We start from the raw sequence: 23,664 nt of genomic DNA, 5'->3' as shown, positions 1-23,664 counted from the left end.
TATTTCTCCTTTCTGCACGTATTTCCAACTTTCACATTTCTGATTCAAGGCTATTTTTGGTGATCATCTAAAAACAAATCCACGTTGACATAGGACAGAGGACCAGGTGAACATGAAGGTCAGTTTACTCTGGTTCAGTACCTTTCTAAGCACCCCACAAAAAAGAGTGTTTTCTAAGAACACTTTAAAGGTGTGCTTACTTACAGAATTCCTAGAAAAAAAAAAAGGCCGCTTGATTGATGTTTATCCAAATAAATGTGACCATAAGTGCTTAGTAAGTGATAATTATATGATAACTTGCCTTTTGGGGTTCATTAATAAAAGGCCAAAGTAACTAATATCATTGTTTACACATACATATCAAGAAACTATTCTTGGTAAGGGAAGTAACTCGTTAAATTCAAGTTATCACTCTAGTGCATTTATCACCTAAATTTACTAGGAGCCTTTACACACTCAGACGTTTGTCCTTTCTCGTAAACGCTACTGGGAATTCCTTGCTCACAAACTGATTCATCCCCATTCCCAGCAGTGCTTGGAAAAGAGTAGGCGCCGAATAATGAATGAATGAATTTGTGGAAGGAAGGCGGCAAAGCGTTAGTTTTTTCAAAATATGACTAGGAGAACTGAACTATAATGGTGGAAAAACAAAAGCAAAAAAACCTAAATTTGGATAAATGCCCACTATTAACAGGCTCTCAGAATCCAGAGCAGCAAACCACGCCCACTCTGTGGAGAAACAGGCTTTCAGGAAAACCGGAAATGCTTGGTCACTCTCTGCGCATGCGTGCATCTGTTCGGCTCCCGCCCACTCACAGCTGGCCGGCTGGGCGCCTCCGCCGCTGCGCATGCGTTTTGGGTTGGCCTGCTGGCTGTAAGGCGGAGCGAAGGGCAGATATTTTTCTTGTTCCCGCCCCTCTTGTTCCCGACCTGCCACGTACTGGGCCCGAGCTCTCGCTGGCTTGGTGGGTCCGTGCGATTGGACAGGGCTTGCGCGAGCCTGCGAGCGAGGTGCGGCGGCCACGGAGGACAGCCGAGTGGGCCTTGGCCTCAGCCTCTCCCGCACGCTGCAGAGCCCGGCTGCGGAGACCCGCGGAGGGGCGGCAGGGACGGCTTTGGCGAGCCGGTATGGCGGCTTGTTACGGGAGCGCGGCCGTTCTCTAGGACCGCAGGCCGGGAGACCGGGAAGCTCTCGCTGGGAGGGCCTCGCTCGAACCCGCAGGCACCGGGCGGCCGTGGGAAGGGGTTGGAGCCAGGCGGGGCCCTGCGTGCGTGAGGCGAGGCCGCGGAGAGGGCCGGAAGGGGTCCCTCAGGCCACGGTGGCGGGAGGCGGGTCTCGTGCGGGTTCTGGAGGCCGGGGCTGTCTGGGCCAGCAAGTGCTCTCGCGCCGATTCCTTCTGGCTCCAGGGGTCGGACTGCCAGAGGGGGAGGAGGGGTGCTTCAGGAGGCTTGGGGTGTTCGGGCGCCCAACTCCTAGAGAGACCTGGACGGGTGAGAAGGGTGGGGAATGGCACCCATGGGAATAAATTGATTAGGGTCACTTAGGAACCTCGTTACTCGGCTATGTTGGTGCTTAATCCAGCGCCATCCCGAGGCCCAACCCAGTTTCATAGTGATGATAGTTAACTTTTAAGAGATAACTTTGCTAGGCACTGTACTAAGTATTTCAGATACATGATAACATTTAATCATTACAAATATCCAAATTTAGATATTGCCATGTTGCATATAATGGAAGTGAGGCATTGCGAAGCATTTTTCTAAGGTCACACAGCTAGTAGTGGGAATTTTTACCATCTTGCTACATTGCCTGTGGTCAGGCCGGATTTGAGAATCCTTGGGTTTTTTGGAATAACCTAGGATATTACCAAGGATTTCTTTAAGGAAATTGCTACCCTCTGGAGGTGCCTAATTTAGGCCCCTCTGAATTTTAGCAGGCCTTGTACCCACAAGGTTAGTGGAGCTGGCAGTTTGGCCTTTGAATCCAGGCCTCCTGGTTCAAGAGGCAGGCCTTTTATGTGTCCTTGGACATGTCACCTTATTCTCCAGTGCTTCTCCTGTTTGAAGGTTTCATAAGTTGCTGACTGTCGTTTCTGGACTTAAGAGGGAGTGGGGCAAGAACAAGATGGGAGAAGAAAATGCTTTAAGGACCTCACCAGCAGTCTTGGCAACAAGTAGTTCATACCAGTCTTTACTTTGTGACAAGTTAGAAAGGATCTGAATTCTACTGAATTCCTTCTGTTTTTTCCACTGCAAGGAAAAGTTTTGTGGGTACCCTTAGTTTTGTTACACTTGACAGCCTGATACCTTGAGCTGGGGACAACTTTATCAAACTGGGGACAACCTTAGGAAAAAAGCCCTGGTACCTGGTCATAGGGAATTTATAGTCCATGAGAAACACAAAGGAATAAGTGAATTTGCAGGCCAATATGGCAGATATAAAGTAAAAGAGAATTATGCTCTCAGATCCATTGGCACTGAGCAGCAATTCCCCCATAATAAAAAAAGATATGCAATCAATTATATTCCATTTTGGAAGTTTCTTTTAATTGTATGTCTGTTGTGGGGAGTCACTTCTCTATACAAAGAAGGTGCAGTGTGATGGCCTGACTTAGGAAATGGCCTCATAGTATAGCTTTTTTCTCCCAACCCTTTATCAGAAATTTATTATTCCTCATCCGTCTGTTGTTCAGGAAACAAGTTAGTTGGAAGGACACAGGGCATTCACATGAAGCATATAAGTGCATTTATATGTAATTTCATGAAACAAATAAGTTTTCATGAAAACTTGAAGTATTCGAAAGTTTGATGTGTTGGGGGTAGGTGAGGTGCTTCTAGCCCATAGAAAAAAGATTTGTACAGAAGTATGAAAACCAAGTATGTTAATGAAATTACACATTTGCGAGGAGGAAAAAAAAAGCTGCCAGTAGTAAAGTATGAGGTTGGAACCAGAATGTGGCCAGGAGGAGATTGTAAGGCATTTCAAAGAGCGTGAGAGATCATTTGCTTGGGGAAGGAGGAGGATGGAGTTGATGCTAGGGAAAGCTCAATGGTTATAGATAATGTATTCAAGAACTTTTTGGTCTTGAAGACATAGGCCTAGAGAAGAAGATGTATTAACACATTATTTCGTAGTAAGCATATTCTCTGTTGTCATACAATATTTAAATTAATAGAGACTTCAGACATTATTGTGGATTTAGGATTACAAAGTCATTACAGGGTAATCACAGCAAATAACCTGAAATAAGTAAAATAAAACTCAAGAGGGGAAAATTCTATAGCAGATTAATATTTAATGGCTAGTTCTCTGATGCTGTCTTATTTTAGTGTGCAGTCTAATCATACATACCTACTCAGGTCTTGAGAGGGGGTGTGTTACAGAATATGTAGGGACAATAACAAGTGGACAGTCTTGTTCAAAAGCTTAGGAGGTTATCACTCATCCTTTCTCCTCAAGTTCCCAAAATATGAAAATTAGAGCAAGTACTCATGAGGTCTTTCTTATTTTAGAGAAAAAAATTTGAGACTCTAGTGTTCACCCATACTTTTCAGTTAACATTTAGTTATAAGCTAATAGAGTTTAGGAGCCAGTATTTGTCCCTTCATTTAAAGATTATTGAATAACTATCATGTAGCAGGCAGTGTTTTAGGCTCTTGGAATACAGCAGACAAAACCATTTACTGCCCTACTTTCTAATGGAAGAGACAATAAAAATAAATTTTTAATATCTGGTAGTGACAGGTACTTTGAAAAAAATAAAGTAGGGTAAGAAAGTGAAAGAGGGGCCATTTTAGGTTAGATGGTTAGGGAAAGCCTAGGAAATGAACATTTGATCAGGGATCTGACACATGTAAGGGCTGTGAAAAAGGCTTTGGACTGGGAGCAGCAAGTGCAAAGCCTCCAGTATTGGTGTAGCAGAAAGCCAGGGAGAGGTAGGAAACGAGGTTAAATACTTGGCCAGGGTCCAGAGGCCAAATAATGACCTTGTAGTTCTGGCTTTTACTCAGAGTGAGATGGGACTCCATTGGGAGATTTTGTGCAGAGTGACATTGATTTTAATTAATAGGATAACTGCTGTGTTGAGAATAGATTAAAAGTGGGCAAAGGTATAAAAGCAGGCCTACCAGTTAGGACTCTTTTGCAATAATGCAGGCAAGAGGTGGTGGTGGCTTGGATCAAGTTGATAGAGGTGAAAGTGCTGAAGTGATTAGATTCTAGAGAGATTTTTAAAGGTAGTGGCAACCAATTTAGGTTGGCAGTTTGCTGGAAGTAAAGTGTGAGGAAAAGAGGAACTAAGATTTTAGTCTTAGTCACTAATTGAGATGGTGAAGACTACAGGAGAAGCAGATTTTGGGAGGAGATCAGGAATTTGTTTTTATACACATTAAGTTTGAAATCTAAATGGTAATGTCAGAGAAGTTAAATATTTGGGTAGGATAATAGACAAAAATAATAAAGCTTATTGTCTTACTCACTTATAACTTATAGTAAAGTTATCTCCAGACTATTTTAACATGAATATGGCAACTTTGCAACAGTGATTCTCTTGACAGCCAGAATTTCTTAGATCTTCGTAGTAGCTTTGCTTGCTTTTAAGACATGCTTAGTCATCAAAACCATTTTATCAGTTTTTCTCTAGAGTTGTCTATATAGAACATCCTGGAGTCTACCATGAATGGACAGTTGGACCTAAGTGGAAAGCTAATCATCAAAGCTCAACTTGGAGAGGATATTCGACGAATTCCCATTCATAATGAAGATATTACTTATGATGAACTAGTGCTAATGATGCAACGAGTTTTCAGAGGAAAACTTCTGAGTAATGATGAGGTTACAATAAAGTATAAAGATGAAGGTAAGTGTTTCTAAAGTTATTTTTTGAAGTCTGTTACTTTGCCTATTTTTTATTGAATTATCTAAGAATAAAAATACTTTTCATTTCCCATGGTAATTGAGGGCCCATTTTCTTTTATTTAATGGGATGTTCATGTACTTATACTTCTTATATAAGTCAAAAATAGCTAAGTGATTTATTATTAGAAGGGAGTTTTAGTGATAGAAGACTTCCACGTATATTTTTACAAGTATTTTTTTTCTCTTTGGCCTGTGTAATTCTGGCTTCCTTTTTGTATTTGAAGCTAAACTTTCACTCATATTTCCCAAAGTGAAAGGAATATCAGTAAGTACTGAAAGAAGAAGGTTTTCATTGTCAACTAGGTATAGGAAAGCTGCTTTAAACAAAGACAAATACGTGTCTTTACTGCAGGAATTTTCAGAGCATGTAATATGCTGATAAACGCTGTCAGTTTATAGTGTGCAGTGATCCCAGGCTCATTTGACCACTAAGCAGTTTTTATGGTGCTGGGTTTTACATGACAAATGTTTCATGTTTCATCAGATACACAGTGGCAGTATTATAGATGATGTATATTTCCTTTTCTTTAAACCTGTCTTCTTTGTTAACATTCTACAGAAATTGTGCTTTAGGTGATCATCAGTATCTTTCTTACTGCAAATGTATTTCCAGTCTATGTTACCTTGATTCTCAGTACTTGGCACTGCTATCCATACTATCCTTTTTTAAACACTCTTACTCCTTAACATCTCTGACTCTATTGTGTCCCAGTTTTTTTCTTATTACTAATAGCTTCTTCTCTGTCTCTGTGTTGGCTGAAAGTGATGCTGTCCTTAGACATCTTAAAATTTCAGTGGCTTAATACTAAAATCATTTTGGGACCCAGGTTGATAGAAGCCTGATATCTTTTACCACATGGCTTACAAGCTCACCTTGAGCATCGACATCTGGCAGACAAATGTGTGAAGACATAGTGTGGAAGATCACACTGGAGATTGTACTCTCTGGGCCTTGAGGTGGTGTTACCTTTTTGGTTCATATCACACTGGCCCAACTCCAGTCACATCAGTGGGTTGTGATATGTCCCTGGCTGGATGGCTACTTTCCAACAACTTATACTGTGCAAGGGGGAGTATAAGTAACTGGTGATCAGTGAAGCTGGTCATTTAGCTATAGGCATAATTTTCCGTTCTTTTTGTAATAAATCATTTACCAGTACCCAACACTAATTTTTGAGGGCCATCTATGTTAAGGAACAATAAAGGAGAGCAGTTTTCTTGCTGTTCTCTTCCCTAGTAATCTCATCTACTTACAATACATTGACTTTCACCTGTCTGACTTCCAAATGTGTGCCTTAATTTGATGAATTTGTTCTTTTTCTTGACTTGACAACTCAAAATTTTAACGGTCTCTGTTTTACCTCACGTGCTTTGCTCTGGTCTTAAACTGACTTTGCTGTTGAATTGGCTTTCTCTTAAGTCCCTTATTTTCATTTGGGGTGAGGATTGGCAAACTTTTTCCTTAAAGGATCAGCTAATATTTAGCATTGCTGGTCACATAAGGCTGTCTCATCTTTTCTCTAAAACCTTTAAAAAATGTGAAAACCATTCTCAGTTTGCAGTCCTTACTGGGAACACAAGGATTTGTCCATTGGTCGCAGTTTGTGGATCCCTAACTTAGAGTATCCTCAGTGTTGAAACTTTGTCCACTGCATCTAGTTACCACATTGAATTTGTTTTTTTGTGTTGTTTCTAAGTATTTTGAATTGCACAGAGCTGTGTTCCAAAGACTGTGTTGGGCACTAGTGTGGAGGGCTGGCTTAGGTAGAGTTCATGGTATCAGAAATACTGTCTTTCACTTGTGGAATTCAAAAAAGAGGCATTTATAGTAAGTTTCCTTCTTTTTCATACATACTTTATTTTCTTAAAAATGTGTTTGTGAGTAGAATCCCTGAAGTTCAACATTAGATAATGTTTGTTACAAGAAGTGGGTCCGGTTTAAAGGAGCTATAAACAGTGGTGAAATCCTCTGTGATAACTTTTATTGCTATTTTTGTCCAAATAAATCTGCCTAATCAGTGTTACAGTTGGTGTAGCAGTGCTTCCCTGGAGCAGCCTCTCAGCCTTCCCAGGCCAGAACTCCCTCCTCCAACACAACTGTGGCTATGATGATACCCTGCAGAGTCCTGAGACCAACTGCTTGCCTGAGGTTTCCTTTCTGTTCTTGCTTTCTCTGGAGAACTCTTTTTCTCCTGGTGCTTTGAAAGCTTTGAAATAGGCCATTGAAATGCTAATTACAGTATTTTTTTATCCTGAGAATCTAGGGGGTTTCAGATTCTTGTGAATATGAGTATTTTTCTGGGGAGTTGACAGTTTTCATCCTGGTATAAAAATGGTCTGTTTACCCATTTATTAGGGCAATTCTGCAAAAATCTTTTTTGCAACCCTCTTAGTTACTGTTAGGTATGGTTTTCTCTCTGTGTCCATAGCATTTTACTATACTTACAATTAAAATTCAAACCTTGAGGATCTTTATTATCTTAAATTTGGTTAAATATATTAAAATTTTTTTGGATGGAAAGATGTTGGTTTAAATTAGTAATTCGTGATATTGCTACCTTGAATCTCCTCCTGGTGATTAGAAAAGATTACTTAATAAATTAATCTTAGTTCTTATAAAGATGTGATAAATACCTTGCTGTAAAAGTAATAAACAAAATGATTTAGTGTTCTTTTGAACAAATACAACTTTCCTAGCTTCAGGTTTTTTATCGGAGATTCTAATTATGCTCTTTGATCTACATTTTGGATTTTAACATATATCCTAGTTTACTACTGATACAGATCTGAAACTCTTACTTTCTTTTTAAATTCCAGATGGAGATCTTATAACAATTTTTGATAGTTCTGACCTTTCCTTTGCAATTCAATGTAGTAGGATACTGAAACTGACATTATTTGGTAAGTTGTAAACTATCTAATAAATTTACTGTATTATTAATTACATTTTTATTAAAGACTTCTTAGGTATTTTCCTTTTGAAGACTCAGAATTAAGTAACTTTTTCAGCTGTACCAGAATTTTTGAATTATTGAGACTTAATTGTATCTATATGTAGATAGATATCTTAAGAATAATAGACAGTAAGCATATTTTAAATTCCCCATCTGCTCAGTTACCTAAGTAGCAGTGTGTGCCACTTACATAAATGTTTCCAGGATTGAAAATAATTGCAGGGTTAACACTACCTTTATTAAGTTGAATTCTTTGAGAATATATAGTTATCTTGTATAATATAGTATGTTTTTACTTATTTTCAGGTATAATATCTGGGCCTGATACTTTAGACAATATTTTTCAAAGCGTATTTAAAGATTAGAGATAGCTAATGAAAAACAAATTGACTGTGATCTTCTAGATTTTGTTTTCTTCCCAATTGTAACAGATTTGGTAGAACTCTTAAGGAGTGAGATAGAAATGATTACACAGTTAAAATGGTAGCATGATTTTGTGATAAGTAAAATGTCTTTTTTTCTGGATGTTTTATTTTGCTTAGCATCTAAAAAAATCATATGGCACTAAACTTCACAGTTCAACATAATGTGATCATGGCCAGTTGATTTAATTTGTGTCTATTTCATGTCCATATGGAAAGATTGAATATGAATTGGATTTTGAAGTGCTAGTAACAAAAATTGCTTAAAAAATTTTAAATATCTTTTTCCAGTAGTGAATCTAAGGTACCTATATTGGTCAGCTCTCCAGGAGATTTGAGAAACTGAAAATCCTCCTTCCTGAAATACTGAGGACATGTTGGATAAACTTTTACAAATATATTTTTTGAATTATGTACCTGAGGTAGTTCAGGAGAATAAGGGAAATGACCAGGGATCAAAAAATACATGTTATTAAAAATCAGGGCTTGAAGTATCAAAAGCTGAGACTTGGTGTAATTTGGTGATGATGATAAAGATTTTAGTCTATATAATGTAGGTACTTGTCATTTGGTTTCTACATAGTACAGACCTTGGGTCCTACACCAAGGTGGGTTTATACTCTCAAAAAGAATATTGTAGAAGAAAAATCTCTCTCCACTGGTAGAGAAGTCAAGGAGTTGATATAGGAAACTCATAAACCCTAGACTGTCAGGGGGGTACAAAGGCTTCCTTGAGGATTCATGACCATGGTTCTTAGGTGAATTGTGTTTAAATTTAAGCTATTTGCAGTTTGAGAACTCACAAGCCCAGAGACTATAATAAAACAATAAGAAATAAAGGCAAAAATGTCTCTGGAGGGATATGTTTTTAACTCGGGTCACATAGGCTTCTCACAGACAGAATTAAGAGTTCAAAACTGTAAGACACGAAACAATCAACGTAAGCAAGAAACAGTGGATAAAACGAATAGTAGGATTAAGGCTCCCAAGAACTGCAGTTAGTAGGAGTGAAAGTGTGTTAAAATTATTAGACATAAAAGAATATAAGAACAAGGCACTGTGAGAAATGAAAAATATAACTATTGAAGTTAAATGCAAAGTAGAGAGGTAGAACAGATTAGTCACAGCTGAAGAGGGAATTAGTGAACTGGAAGGTAGTCCAAAGAAATTACAGAATAAAGCACAAAAACTTAGAGATGGAGAATATGAGAGAAATTGAGAATCAGAAAGACCAGTCTGTTTCCATTAAGACTTTGAAGGAGAGAATGGGGGAATGGAAATACATGAGGACGAAGGAGTCACTAAAGAATTTCAGAATTATGTAACATATATAAACCATCAGATTCTGGAAGCATAGTGAGTCTTGTGCTGGATAATAAAAATAAATCTGCACTGGACATATTGTCATGAAACTGGAAGATATGTAAGACAGATCATCTTAAAAGTAGCCTGAGAGAATGAGGCTGATCACCTACAAAGCAATTAGACTTTGTAGACTTCATAGCGAGCTAGAAGCTAGAAGACAGTAGAATAACATCTTCAAAACTGTTCAGAAAAGTAACATTCTGTAGTCTGCTAAACTTCAGGGGAAATAAAAGAAATCTTCAAAGACTGAGAATTTACCACTCATAAACTCTTGCTAAAAGAATTTTTAAAAATGGCATTTCAGGAAGGAGATCAGGTCCAGAAGAACAGTGAAGATGCAAGAAACTGTGACCAGATGAACTGGTTAATACGTAAATTTAAGTGAGCACTGATTCTAAAACAATAATTTTAGGAATATAAAAACAAGATGAAGATGGGACAAAAATACTGAGCAATAACTATATGTAAGGAGGGGATGATAGAAATTAAAATATTTAAAAGATTTGCTTGGGAGGACGATAGTAATTAACTAGATTTTAAAAATTGAAGTGTGCATATCTAAAATGTAAGAGTCGTTATTGAAAGACTAGAAATAGCAAGTAGAGGGAAATGAAGGAAATAAAGGGTAGTTACTCACAAGATGGGAAGAAGGAGGAAAAGAAGCAGAGAGAAAGCCTGATGAATAGAAAGCACAAAAATACAATCACAATACAAGTGAGGAGTATATGTACAAGTTAAAAGACTTATTGGAGTTAAAAATAAAATGTAGTTACATTCTGAAGAGACATACTAGAAGATTATTATGCAAAGTTTAAAGGGCTAGAAAAAGCTATTCCTGATAAATTCAAAGCTTAGTTAGTAATAGGTAACAATATACTCTTAAGTGAAAACTTCATTAGTAATAGTCACTTCATATGGATAGAAAGAATATTCCATGGGAATATATAACAATTCTGAACACTTAACACATTATAGTCTTAGATTTTTCCTTAGGGAAAATTCCCTAGATAAAGGAGAAATAAGTTCACAATCATAGAAGAGTTTTTAATATTTTTTCAGAAACTGATCAAACAGGCACAAAATTAATAGAGAACATTTGAACAAATTGGGTACAGGCTTGATCTTATGCATGTAGCAATCAGGAAGGTATATAATTTTTGAGTATATATGAACATTTATAAAAGTTAACCATATTGTGGGTTTTCTAACTAATTTTGATAAATATCAGAAGAGATCAAGATCATATATTCTCTGACCTTCTTAGAAACCCTTGGACAAAAAAGTTATCCCAAACTCTCATACTTTTGGCTTTTAAATAACATAGTCAAAGAAGAAATCATAATGGGAATTAGAATAATTAGTGATGCCTTCTATATAATGAAGTTTTTAGGGTATGCTAAAACTAAATTTGAAGGGATACTTATAGCCTTAAATATAAAAAGGATGAAGTAAGGCCAAATAATTTAAAAATGATTCTTCAGCAAGAAGGAAACTGAGTCCAGAAAAACAGCAAAAGATACGAAGAATGTGAAGCAAATAAAATAATAACAGAAATGAACTAGAAGTCAGGGTATGGACTAAGGATCAACAATTTGAAAAAGATATAATCAGCAAACTTCTGTTAAGATTACTTGAGAAAAAAGGCTCAAGTAAGCAGTATTAGGAATGAAAAGAGATGCAATGAAATGCATTGCAGTGAAGAAGAACGAATACTGTGGAGAACAAAGAGGTCTCAGTAAAAGTGTGTTAGAATTTTTTATAGGCCTTGGGCTTCAGTTAGGTGATTTTGGACAAAGTTCAGGGAAGTAGGGCTTTCCTCTAGGTGGGATGCTGTCAGGAAATGGGGGTGGTCCTATGATTGGGTATTTTACTAAATCTTACCCAGAAGGTGGGAAGAATGAGTTGAGGCTAAGGCTGCAGTTAGTGACACAGCAGCAGTCACTCCTGTTAGCCAGGGATATTTGTCATTTTTGTGGTTTGGTCATTGTTCTTGTTTTTTTTTCAGAGTTCTCCCAGGATTGTGGAGTGGTTTGTTTTTGTCTTGATCTGTCACAGACACAGAGTTATTTTTTCTGATTGTTGGTGTTCTTTGAAATTGTTCAATAGAACACCACAGCCTGCTTGTGACTGCCAGGCCAACTTCTAGCAACATTAAGGCCTGTCTTACAGTATCAGGCTAGTTCCTGGCTGTAGGAGCTGCTTTTCTCCTTTTCACATATTAGAGAAAAAAACAGTAATACCCAGTAAAAGCCAGTAACTAATTTATTACTAGATTTTATTACACCAAAAGCCAATAACTAATTTATATAGGTAGGAGATTCCTTCTAACTATATAGGGAATATGTAAAACACCGGCAGGTTTGTATTTGTGGTTTGATGTGTGAAACATACTTAACAAAGAATCTCTCTAAACCATTATTTTCAAATACATTTCCTTTTTTGGGTTGTTGCCTTAGGAATTTGTATCTGTGCTCTGGCAATTTATGAAGTATTTTAGTTTAGTTTGATTTTTGAATTTCCTATCTGAGGTTTGCATTGAGTCTCGCATCACTTTTTTTTAAAATAATCTCAGTGGTGACAGTCTTTAGGTGAAGGATTTCATTTGTTTTTTTAGTCAGCTGAAAATAATCTGGATAAAATGGGTAATTAAAGGAGGTAATGTTGCCTTTATTAAAAAAGAAATTTCCTGTGGTTATTGAATAATCACTTGTGGCTAATATGCTGCTTTTTGGAAGTAACTACCTTGAAAGACAGTGGTGATGTGGATTCATGGATTCTATGTTTTTTAATAGGTCTCTTTTTAGGTTAGTTTTTTTAGGTAGCTATTTTTTCTTTTTTTAGGTCAAAAGTAGGTAAAAGGTTCCTATCGGTCATGCTGCACTTTTTAACATTATGTATAGAAAAAGGTGTTTCAGATAGTGTTAAACAAGTTTTTGAAGGTACCTAATTTCTATTAAAAGTATATTAAAGCTTTCTGTGGTTTAAGTTTATTTTACTGTAGTTGAATTCTCCTGATCAACCTTTTTTTTACCAATATGGTTATAAGCCATAGATCTGGCATCAAGAAAAGCTGATGAATATTTATTTTTTCAAAACATAAATTATTAGCAACAAAGAATCCTATCCTTAAAAAGAGTTATCACTCAAATGACATCACAGGTATCTTGTTTGGTTTTGTTTCACTTTTTAAAGAAACTATATTGATTTTTCTGTTGATAAACTTATATAAGAACATTCCCTAATTTTAAGCAAATTGATGCTTGTATTCCAGTTAATGGCCAGCCAAGACCCCTTGAATCAAGTCAGGTGAAATATCTCCGTCGAGAACTGATAGAACTTCGAAATAAAGTGAATCGCTTGTTGGATAGCTTGGAACCACCTGGAGAACCAGGACCTTCCTCCAGTATTCCTGAAAATGGTAGACCATCCCTTGTATTCTGATTTATTCTTCTGTCTTTTCGCAGGTCTTTTTTTTTAAATTTTTTTAACTTGTCAGTAGAAGTAGGATGGCACACCCTTAGTGTCATGTCATCCTTTCTTACTCCTGCCTATAAGCTAATATTCATATCTGTTTCCTAAATCTGGCGATTTATCAGGTTACCAGATTTTACTATACCAGTTCATGGATCTCATTATAGACCTATTTAGAGGGCAGGGCCCAGAAATCTCATTTTGAAAGTGCTCTCTCAGTGATTGTTTTACTAGTCTTAGACTCCCAGGTTTATGATACAGGTTAGTTTTCTAACGCCTTTGACTTTTGAACCCTTTTCACTATGATAGTTAATTAATAAACCATAGGAATTGAAATCATTTCATGAGTTCTATGTTGTATATGTAGTAGTTTCAAGGAAAAAATAAATCTAGTACAAATAGTGTAAAGTTTATCTTAAACAGCTTTTAATAATAATATACAAAGAAAATTTTTGCTTTTTACAGATGACATGCCCTATTTAAGATCAAGCAGCATTTATCAACAAGTTGGGAACTGACATACAGTTTTGGGACCAAATATATTTTAAAATGTAGACTGAAATTTAAGAATATTAGGGCTTGAAAGTAGATTTTAAAAAACTTTTCAACTTTTCATATTCTTAGATGTGGCACTTAAAGATTAATTTTTTTGCATTTGTGTTTGCATGTAAATTTGACATTTAAAATTGTCCATATTGTGAAATAATATTTTTTTTTCTCTTAATTTAGTTACCGTTTAAGTAAAGGTGCATTTTCCATAATATCCTTCTTCCTCTCTTCTTCCAGCCAGGTGGAGTTGTGTTAATGGTAGATGCTCAATAAATAATTTGTGGTTGATTTGTAATTTCTAGATCCACCTCAGTATTTCAGAACATACTGGAAATTTGCTGAAATACTGAGATCCTCCTGGCCTCTTTATGATGAAACCTTTTATATTTCAGGTCAAGTAAAATTGCCTTTTCTGAACCTTGTTCAAGCCAAAAACTTAAACTTAAGCTCAAGGGTCTGAAGAAAATTTTTGACCATTTTCCCCAAAGTATTTGTAGATGCTGACGCAACAACATTTGAATATAATTTCAGGGGTTTAAGCATCTGTAGACCACTATGAAGCTTAGAGCAGAATTCAACAAGTGTAGCCGAAACTATACAGAAACTACTTACATTAGCCTATATTGTGCTCTAAGGAGTAGAGTAAAAGCTTTTTTTGATGATACAACCTTTCTGTTCTCACTTTTGCCACTGTATTCTGCTTTTGTTAGTCCATTATTTCTATTTTTCAAATGTCTTGCTGTTAACTTCCCACCTATGTTAATATAAATGATGTTTCTTTGCATATTGGGAAATTGGTTTCTTTGCATATTGGGAAATTGTATCACATTAATTCTTTGTGTGGCCGTCTGTCTAGCCATTGTATCCTATATGAGTTATTTAATGAATTAAATAATACATTCTCTGCTTTATTTTTACATTTGGTTGTAATTTATTTTTTTGTTTCCTCTTTTGTTCCTTATACGATCTTGACCACCTTCCATGAAACTGTCTAAACTTCTAAGCTCTTAGAACATATCCTTATTTAATAATCTTCTCAAGAAAAATAGTATAAAATAAGCCAAAAAAACCCACATCAGAAACTGAAAGTCTAGTCCATGAAACAAAACTGCCAATCAGCTGTCAGTATTCTTCAGAATTATGCAGCTTGCCCTCACCCAGAAGCACGTGGCTATCTCTCTGTTCTCAGTGTTTTATCTCTTGACACTTTCCTCTGTAAAGCAAATAATGTATAGGCTACCTTAGGTACTGGATTTTCCTGTTGCAGTAGCCTAGCAGGTAATGGAGTAGCTAGTAGGCTAGTGGACTGATACTGTTACTCTTCATGGATTTAGTTTGCAGTAAGCAGAAGGATGTATGAGTAGTGGGGGGCAGTAGGTGAGGCGCAATAATTTGTTAAGATTGGTGTGATATGTAGGTGGGCATAGTTTTAGAATTAGAGGAAGGAAATTGGTGAGGAAATGGATAACTAGTGGACTTTGGAGGAATACTTACAGGAGTTTTCTTTCAGAAATTTAGGAAATACTAGTATAACCAGTAGAATGATAGGAATAAAAGAGTTGTAAGCCCATGTGTGCTTACATTCAACTTAATACATTTTTCATAAGATAAATTTTGAGAGGTGATCTAATATCTGCTCATTTGGTTGCAAAGTAACAGAAAAAAATTGTTAATTGTTAATTGAGTAGTGGTTAGCAGTATTTTTGTTTACTACTTGTTTAGGGTATTGTTTTTATGCCTTTGCCTCAGATTCCTATCTGTTAAGTGAATGTTATTCTTGAGCCCTTTTCCTTCCACAAGGTAGTAGTATAAATGCCTGTTGAGTACCTTAGTATTAAAAGAAAAGCATGGTTTTAAATTTATGCTGCATATAATGTTTATTTTTCTACTTTAAAAAATATTTTATTATGGAGAAATTTAAACATACAAAAGTGAACATCATACTATATGAATCCCATGAACCCACACCTTCAACAATTATCAGCTATAGGCAGTGTTATATTATCTATGCTTCCATACATTTCTACCCCTCACATATTATTTTGAGCAAAACTCAGACATATCATTTCATTTGTAATGATTAAATAAGTAATTTAATTAGTAATAAGTATTTTAAAGGAAGATAGCAAATTAAAAGAATGTGTTTAATGTATTGGTTGGCTTGAGATTTCTCTGTAATTTAATAATAGATCAATAGACAAATAGAAATAAAACAAAGCTGATATCATAACTTCAGTTAAGTTTCTTACTGTTTAACAAAATAAAGCATTAGTGCCAAGTATGTATCTGATACTAGGATATAGGTTGTAGGTCTCCAAAGCTAAGGGTAAAATGTTCTCTGTTAAGGAACTTGTATTTTTTTTTCTCATCTAACAATTCCCAGGGAAGAAGGAAGATGTAATTTTTTGGAAAAGCTGTTATTTATCTTGCATTTCTGTTTTACTTTTTTTTCAGATTTAAAAAATAAAAATAAGTATCAAAAAATCCTATACTTAGAGATCCTTACTCTTAATATATATGCACATATATATTTACCTATCTTGTATTTTTTTTCAGTCTAACTGAGTATAGATAAAATGGAAACAGCTTTTCTTTATTTCTCTTATAGACACTGTGGATGGTAGGGAAGAAAAGCCTGCTGCTTCTGATTCTTCTGGAAAACAATCTACTCAGGTTATGGCAGCAAGTATGTCAGCTTTTGATCCTTTAAAAAACCAAGATGAAATCAATAAAAATGTCATGTCAGCATTTGGCTTAACAGATGATCAGGTTTCAGGTAAGTTAGCTCCTCCCTCTCATCCTCCATTCCCACTCTCTTTCCCTCACTTGCCTTCTTTAGGAGGAGGACGACTTGGATATGGTGGAGTACGTAGATCTTAAGGGTTCAGTTCAATAAACTGTTACATGTGTGTGTATCTGGATAAAGCACCAACTAGATCAAGATGTAGGTGATCTCGAAGCACCCCAAAAAGCTTTCTCACACTTTCTCCCAGTGAGTGGAATCCTCCCCTTTAAAGAATAACTACAGCTTGGTTTATATAAATTTTATCAAAAGTAGAATCCAGAAAGTCTATTTTTAAAAATATTTGAACCATTTTATAATCTTACTTCAGATTTGTTGTAGGATTTAAATTAATTTGATATCTTAGTCTCTCTTCTGATCTTATATTAGAAAAATTGAAATGTAGATTTCTGGTTAAATTGCTTTAGTGTAGAAAGTGTTTTTATATGAATGCTGCTTTATTTTTTGGTCGTCATGTCTTCAGCATTTTTTTCTGCTCCCCTCTCTCTCTTGGGATTCCAGTTACATACACATTGAAGAGCTTAGTATTGTCCCAGGGGTCTCTGAGGTTCATTTTTCTCCACTTTTTTTCTGTTCTTTGGATTTGATTTCCGTGCAGCTCTCTTCAAGCTCACTGATTTCTTTCTGTCATTTCCAATCTACTGTTGAACCTTCCTAGTGAAATTTTGATCTCAATTATTGTTTCCAGCTCTAGAATTCCTGTTTGGTTCTTTGTATAGTTTATTTTTTTTCTCTTGAGATTCCTTACCTTTACATTCATTAAGACTGTATTTCCCTTTAATTCATTGAATTTTTTTTGTTCAATTCTTTAAAATATTTGTAACAGCTGCTTTTAAATGTTTGCTATATCTAACATCTGGGCCTGTTTGGAGTCAGTTTCTTTTACCTGCCTTTTTTCCTTGAGTAGGTCATATTTTCCTGTTTCTTTGCCTGTCTGATAATTTTTTATTGAAAACGGGACATTGTGGCTAATATGGTATAATGACTTGGGATTCTTTTAGGTTTTTTGAGGATTTTTTTGTTGTTGCTCTAGCAGGGAGCTAACTTGTATGGACTCAAACTATTCATTCTTTTCTTCCCATGGAGTATAGCAACTGGTATTATGCTCAGTTTTTTCAGCTCTAGATGCTGCTTTTTTCTGAGCTCTGCCCCTTCCTGACTCCATGGTCAGCTAGGGATTTGGGGTGAGCTTATGCTGAAGATTTCAGGTTTCATTTCTTCAGTAACTGTCCTACTACTCTAGGGATTTTCCCCTCAGATCTCCTTCTGCTGGGCCAGCCATGAAGTTAACACTGGCTTTCTGTAGAGGTCAGAGTTTTTTACCCATTGTAATTCCATTGGGGTAAACTCTTTTCTGGTTTCTGCTGACATTTGGTTGACTTCCATTGATTTCATATTATCTTCTGTTTTGTCCAGGTTTTTTGTTGTGAGGGTTTACCTGACTAGTTTACTTTGCCGTTTTCAGTAACTGAAAATACAGGATCAAGTCTAGACTTTTAATGGGATTATTCACTAAAGAGAATTGTGTGAAATTGTGAAAAGATGAGACAAATACTTGTCTTCTTTCTCCAAGAATACACATCATATACATCAAACAAGTGATTTCTAAAGCACATTTTTAGAGCAACTGAAATATTAATTAATATTATGGCTTCTGACTTAAAGAAATGACAGAGGAGTAAATAGTTATATATGAGGTCAGGATTAAACATTTGAATTAGAATATAGTAATATGCCAGACCAGAATAATTTGATTAATATGATTCACATTATTTGAAGGCTATTTTTCTGGTAGCTTTGTATATTGAACTGAAGTAGAAAAACTGTACACATAGAAAATGCCAGGTTACTTTGTGAGTTACTCAGGTGTGCTGTAAAAACTTGGCTGCATAGTGAATACGGACCTGAGAAGGAGAGATGAACTACCTCAAAGACAGGATGAGCTGTCTAAGTAAGTAAGAGGTTACATACAAGAGAGAAAAGACAAATGAAAGTGATGCATCTTTTAAGGATAATAGTATCTTTTGTAAGAGGGATATGTATATATGTATGTATTGATCTACATGTATATATATGTCAATAAAATGGTGGTGCCTAGGAGCAGTCATTGATTTTACTGTGGTTTCTCTTGCATTACCACTCTGTTATCCTAGTTTTGGTTTTCATCAATACCTGGATGATCAGCTGCCAGCTCTGTGCCTAATAATATAATGCTGAGTTCTGGGATACAGCAGTGTAGAGGATAAAGGTTTGGAGTCAGAGAAGTTAATCTGTTAGTGATAGCAAGTACTTAATGTGGAGCTTTCCAAGTTTTAATCAGTTTCAGAAGCTCTTGCTATACAGTCACTTTTATAAGCACTTCCTATAAGCTCTTGTTTATTCCTAATCCTTATAGTGACCTTATGAAGCAGGGCTTAGTATTTCTTTTGTATAGATGAGGACACAGAGGCACAGAAAGAGATTGACAGCCCTGGGATTTGAGCCTACACAGTTTGGCTCCAAAATCTGTGCTTTTAGCCTCTCTTCTATATTGCCTAATCAAACAAACAAAAAAACTGAAAGGGATAAATAGCTACAGTTGTCTTCAGAATGTCTTTTTTTCCCTGTCACAGTATTGGAACTGTAGTGAGTTCTCTCCATTGACTTGTTCATTATTTGGAAGAATTTGAGTGACCCCATGTGTAAGAGAGCTAGGCCTTGTGAGGCAGACAAAAGAATCAGAAAGGAGTCTGGCTAAAATACCTGTGGAAGATGGAAGGTGTCCAGAAATGCAAAATAGAAGTTGGTAAGGTTCATAGTAAAAGTATACTCTATAGAAGTTCACAAACAGAAAAAAAATTTATGGGTAAAGAAGTGTGGAGTTGTAGCAGAGTTTTAAAGAATTTCTATTTAGACTTGTGAAAGTGGGACAGTGGAGGAAACAGTGTGAAATGAAATGGAGACAGAAAAAAATACTAGATATATTGTGGGAACAGGGAGTAGGTTAGTTTAGCTGGAGGGGACATGTAAGAAGAGGAATTGCAAGAAATACATTTGGACCCTTGAATACCAAGCTAGAGGGTTGAAGTTGATTTTTGGGTAATGGAGACCCATTGAAGAATGAAAAGATACTTCGGTTGATCTACAAAATAGATTGCATAAGATGGAGGATATTTGTATTGAGTTTCAGCTTTTGCAGGGGGAGGTAAGGACTCAGGAATATAGCACTCCACACTTTATAAGGGAATGATTTCCAGTTGCTGCTTTGGATTTTTAAGAGATTGGAGCAAAGGAAAAAATAAAGAAGGCTTCATTTGTGATGATTATTCTTTAGTACTTTTAGTTTCTTTTAACCAAACTTAGTGAGCTTGCTGGGGGAAGGTCTTGTGTTAGAAACTGAACTGACTTTTCATGACTATCCAGGGCCACCCAGTGCTCCTACGGAAGACCGTTCAGGAACACCCGATAGCATTGCTTCCTCCTCCTCTGCAGTGCACCCACCAGGAGTTCAGCCGCAGCAGCCGCCGTATTCAGGAGCTCAGACACAAGCAGGTCAGAGTGAAGGTAAAATAAAGCTCAGAGCACATGTGTGGAAAGGCACATGTGCAGAAATATTCCTTGCAGCATTGTTGCTAATAAAAAGCTTACATGTGTATTCATACTACAAACACTGTTGTGAAAAATGTTGATTTACTGATAAAGGTATGTTTTTGGGTTAAAAAAGCCAAATAGAATAATATGTTAGATAAGCTTCTGATTATTGAAAAGAAAACCTAGAAAAAAGTGTTCATATGAGTATAAATACAGGGTGAATGATCAGGAAGGATTCATACCAATCACTAGTAAGTGGGTGACCATGGGATCAGAGATGAACCATTGAGGTTACACTTTATTTTGCCTAATAAAGTACTGTTTTATTTCCTTCTCCCGTCCCTTCTTGCAACTATGTATTTTTTTGTAATACAAAAAGATTTTTAAAATAGAGGTTAAGTATAACTTTAGTTAAGTGTAGTTTTTTTTGAAAGATAAATAGGCCATTTTTTGGAAAGATAAATACATTTTTGTGCAATTAGCAGTATGTCTTCTGGAAAAAGGTAATATATTTTAAATCAAACTTTTCTTCTCTAAATGATGTGTCCTTGGATGAACAAGCTAATCTCTCTGTGTTTTAATATTCCCTCACCATAAATTGTGAAATTGGACTAAACCAGTAGTTTTAGAAGAATATCTTTAGTCCTGAGTAAAATACAATGTGAAAGCTCAGTATTAAAAACAGAAAAGGGGTCATTGTCATAATTGAAGGTGATTGAGGGGCCACAAGCTCATGAAAGCAGGCACTTAGTTGAAGGGAAAGCAGGAGCCTCATTGAAACTCTTGGAGATCTGCATAACGTGGGCTAAGTAGTTACTGATTTCTAGGCTTCTTTCCAGAAACTAAAATGTTATTTTTGTGAGTTGCCCATGCATGTTAGGACTTTTCAAACTACATATTCCACTTTAAAGCAAACGGCAGGTGGTGCTGTAACTATTTGTATAAAGGGGCCAGGTGGTGGTATGCTGTATTTTCAGCACCAGAAGCTAGTGACTGAATTTACAGATCACATTAAAATGAACTGAACACTTTTGTAGTAGAGTCCTAATCATCCTGTGGCTGGACTTTTAGAGTTGTCCCATTGGATGAAATCTAGTCATAGGGACTAGCAGGTGCATTTTGTTGAATGAGTCATTTGGTAAGAATATCTTACTGTTTAAAACCTCTTCTCAACCAACTTTTGTTGCAATCTTTCTTTTGTACCAAGGTGCAACTGCCAGAAGTGGAATAAACTAGAATTGAAGTAGGTGTTGGCTAAAACAGGGAGGCAAAAGGAGAGTTGGGATATAATGGGAGTTTAATAGCTACATCAGGTGAACTAACATCTGTTGGTTTTTTCTTAAATCCTATTCTAAGTAATGTGTACTATTGTACATATGGCAGTTGGGAGGATAATTGTTTCCTGTTCACTTATAAAGGAATGGGATTTAAGTCTCCACTAATATATTATATCTCAAATTATTTTAATTGAAAATTTATTTCAAATGGGTACAATTAAAAAAAAAAAAGGACATAGAATGAAAATTCACATTTCTCATCCCCACCAACTAAGTTTCCTTTTCCAGGGGCATCAGATTAACACCATTTAATATGCATTGAATTCCTTTAGTGGGGTGGCATTAATTATATGCCTTGCTAAAACTGTTAACTTTTAAAAATTTACATTAAAATATACAATGTAAAAAATGATACAGTTACTAACATGTGATACCAGTCAATAGATTAGCATTCTGGAGCTAAATGTCTTGATCAGTGCTGTCCAAAAGAAAATTTTCTATTAGCCACATTGAAAAAGGTTTTTAAAATGGTAAAATTAATTTTAATTATACAGTTTATTTAATCCAGTATATGCAGTGTATCAAGATGTAATGATTATTAAAAATTAATGTTTTACATTCTATTTTTCACACTGCACATTGAAGATTCTCAGTATGAATTATAGGCTACTTTAATGAATACTTCTTGACATATGATGTGTATAAGTCCCTGATATCACCAGTTAAATCAACTGCTGGGTATAATTTGAGCAGACTGATCAACATAAAAACCAATTACTAACAATTCATTAACAGCAATCTCTTAGAATATGAAATAACTAAGTAATTCTGAGTTGTTACCTAAATTCTGTAATAGGGACCTTGGAATTGTACATTTTTTTCCCCAAGAATTTTATTCTTAATATGTTGTTCAGTGAAAAGTATCAACAAAATGTTAAGCATCATGAAAAGAAATAAAATGGGCAATATTATCCTTTTTGAGATAAGCAGGTACCTTTTTTACTGGGAAACTGTACAGTTGATAGTTGCAAAAAACCTAAGTAAGTGGTAAGGATATAGAGAAAAGCACTGCAGATCATCAGGAACTGGGAGGTAGTACTGTTCTAAAAACCAGGAATGTGGGAAGAATATCATTAAAATCTATAAAATTATATGCCAATATAATGATAAGCTGAGTAGACTTAAAATAGCTTTTATTATGTAAATTTTGGGGCATAACAAAAGTAGAGATAGAATAATCGACTCTTCATGTATCTGTCTTATAGCTTCAATACATAATATTTTTTTTTTTTTTTTGAGAGGGCATCTCTCATATTTATTGATCAAATGGTTGTTAACAACAATAAAATTCAGTATAGGGGGGTCAATGCTCAATGTACAATCATTAATCCATCTCAAGCCTAATTCTCGTCAGTCTCCAATCTTCTGAAGCATAACGAACAAGTTCTTACATGGTGAACGAATTCTTACAGAGTGAATAAATTCTTACATGGTGAACAGTACAAGGGCATTCATCACAGAAACTTTCGGTTTTGATCATGCAATATGACCTATAAACCATCAGGTCAAATATGAATATTCATTTGATTTTTGTACTTGATTTATATGTTGATCCCACATTTCTCCTATTATTATTATTATTTTTATTTTTAATAAAATGCTGAAGTGGTAGGTAGATGCAAGATAAAGGTAGAAAACAGTTTAGTGCTGTAAGAAGGCAAATGTAGATGATCAGATGATCAGGTGTGTGCCTATGGACTAAGTATTAATCCAGGCTAGACAAGGGCAGCAAGACATCCACGGATGCAGAAGATTTCTCTCAAAGCAGGGGGGATGAGGTTCTGAGCCTCACCTCTGTTGATCCCCAAATTCTCACCTGATGGCCCCCCTGCGACTGTGCCTGTCTTAGGTTGTTCCTCCCTTGAGGAATCTTACCCGTCTCTGGCTAACCAGTCATCTTCCGGGGCCATACAGGGAAATGTAAAGTTGGTAAGTGAGAGAGAAGCCATATTGTTTGCAAAGGTTAGCTTTTTACTTCTTTGCAGATTTATGCCCTGTGGCTTCTATGCCCAGCACTTGTCTCGAGGTATCTTTACCACCTGGAGGAATTATGATACTCGGTAAATTCGATATGAGGCACGAATTCTATTTAAGGTTTGTAATTAGGAAGGAAGAAGAAAAGCTATAGATGTAGCATATGAAGGAAACTTGGGAGGATTGATTATTTCTTTGACATATCTTCTTGTATAGTACCTTAAGTATGTATAGGTTTTAAACTACTAACTAATTTGCACACACATATTAACATAATAGGAATACGGTGACATAAACAAAG

At 35.9% G+C, this 23,664-nt stretch overlaps 1 protein-coding gene across 9 annotated transcripts in view; it reads left to right on the top strand.

The window, feature by feature from the left end:
* Positions 1-906: 906 nt before the first annotated feature.
* TFG (trafficking from ER to golgi regulator) overlaps positions 907-23,664 on the top strand; it is a 30,337-nt gene continuing 7,579 nt past the window's right edge. The window contains exons 1-6 of one of the 9 annotated variants that reach the window (XR_012129229.1): positions 907-1,126; positions 4,633-4,859; positions 7,736-7,819; positions 12,931-13,077; positions 16,288-16,455; positions 19,885-20,013. Coding sequence is in view for 7 of the 9 variants with exons in the window: in XM_017645111.3 (XP_017500600.1) it covers positions 4,676-4,859; positions 7,736-7,819; positions 12,931-13,077; positions 16,288-16,455; positions 19,885-20,025 (724 nt within the window). In the remaining 2 variants the exon portion in view is untranslated. Of the gene's footprint in view, positions 1,127-4,632; positions 4,860-7,735; positions 7,820-12,930; positions 13,078-16,287; positions 16,456-19,884; positions 20,026-23,664 lie in introns of all 9 variants that reach the window. The other 8 variants (XR_012129228.1, XM_073231759.1, XM_073231758.1 and 5 more) reach the window with 8 other exon arrangements.

Source organism: Manis javanica, chromosome 3 (genome assembly GCF_040802235.1).
Source record: "Manis javanica isolate MJ-LG chromosome 3, MJ_LKY, whole genome shotgun sequence".
Classification (NCBI taxonomy): Eukaryota; Metazoa; Chordata; class Mammalia; order Pholidota; family Manidae; genus Manis; species Manis javanica.
This window is presented reverse-complemented; position numbering and strand designations above follow the sequence as displayed.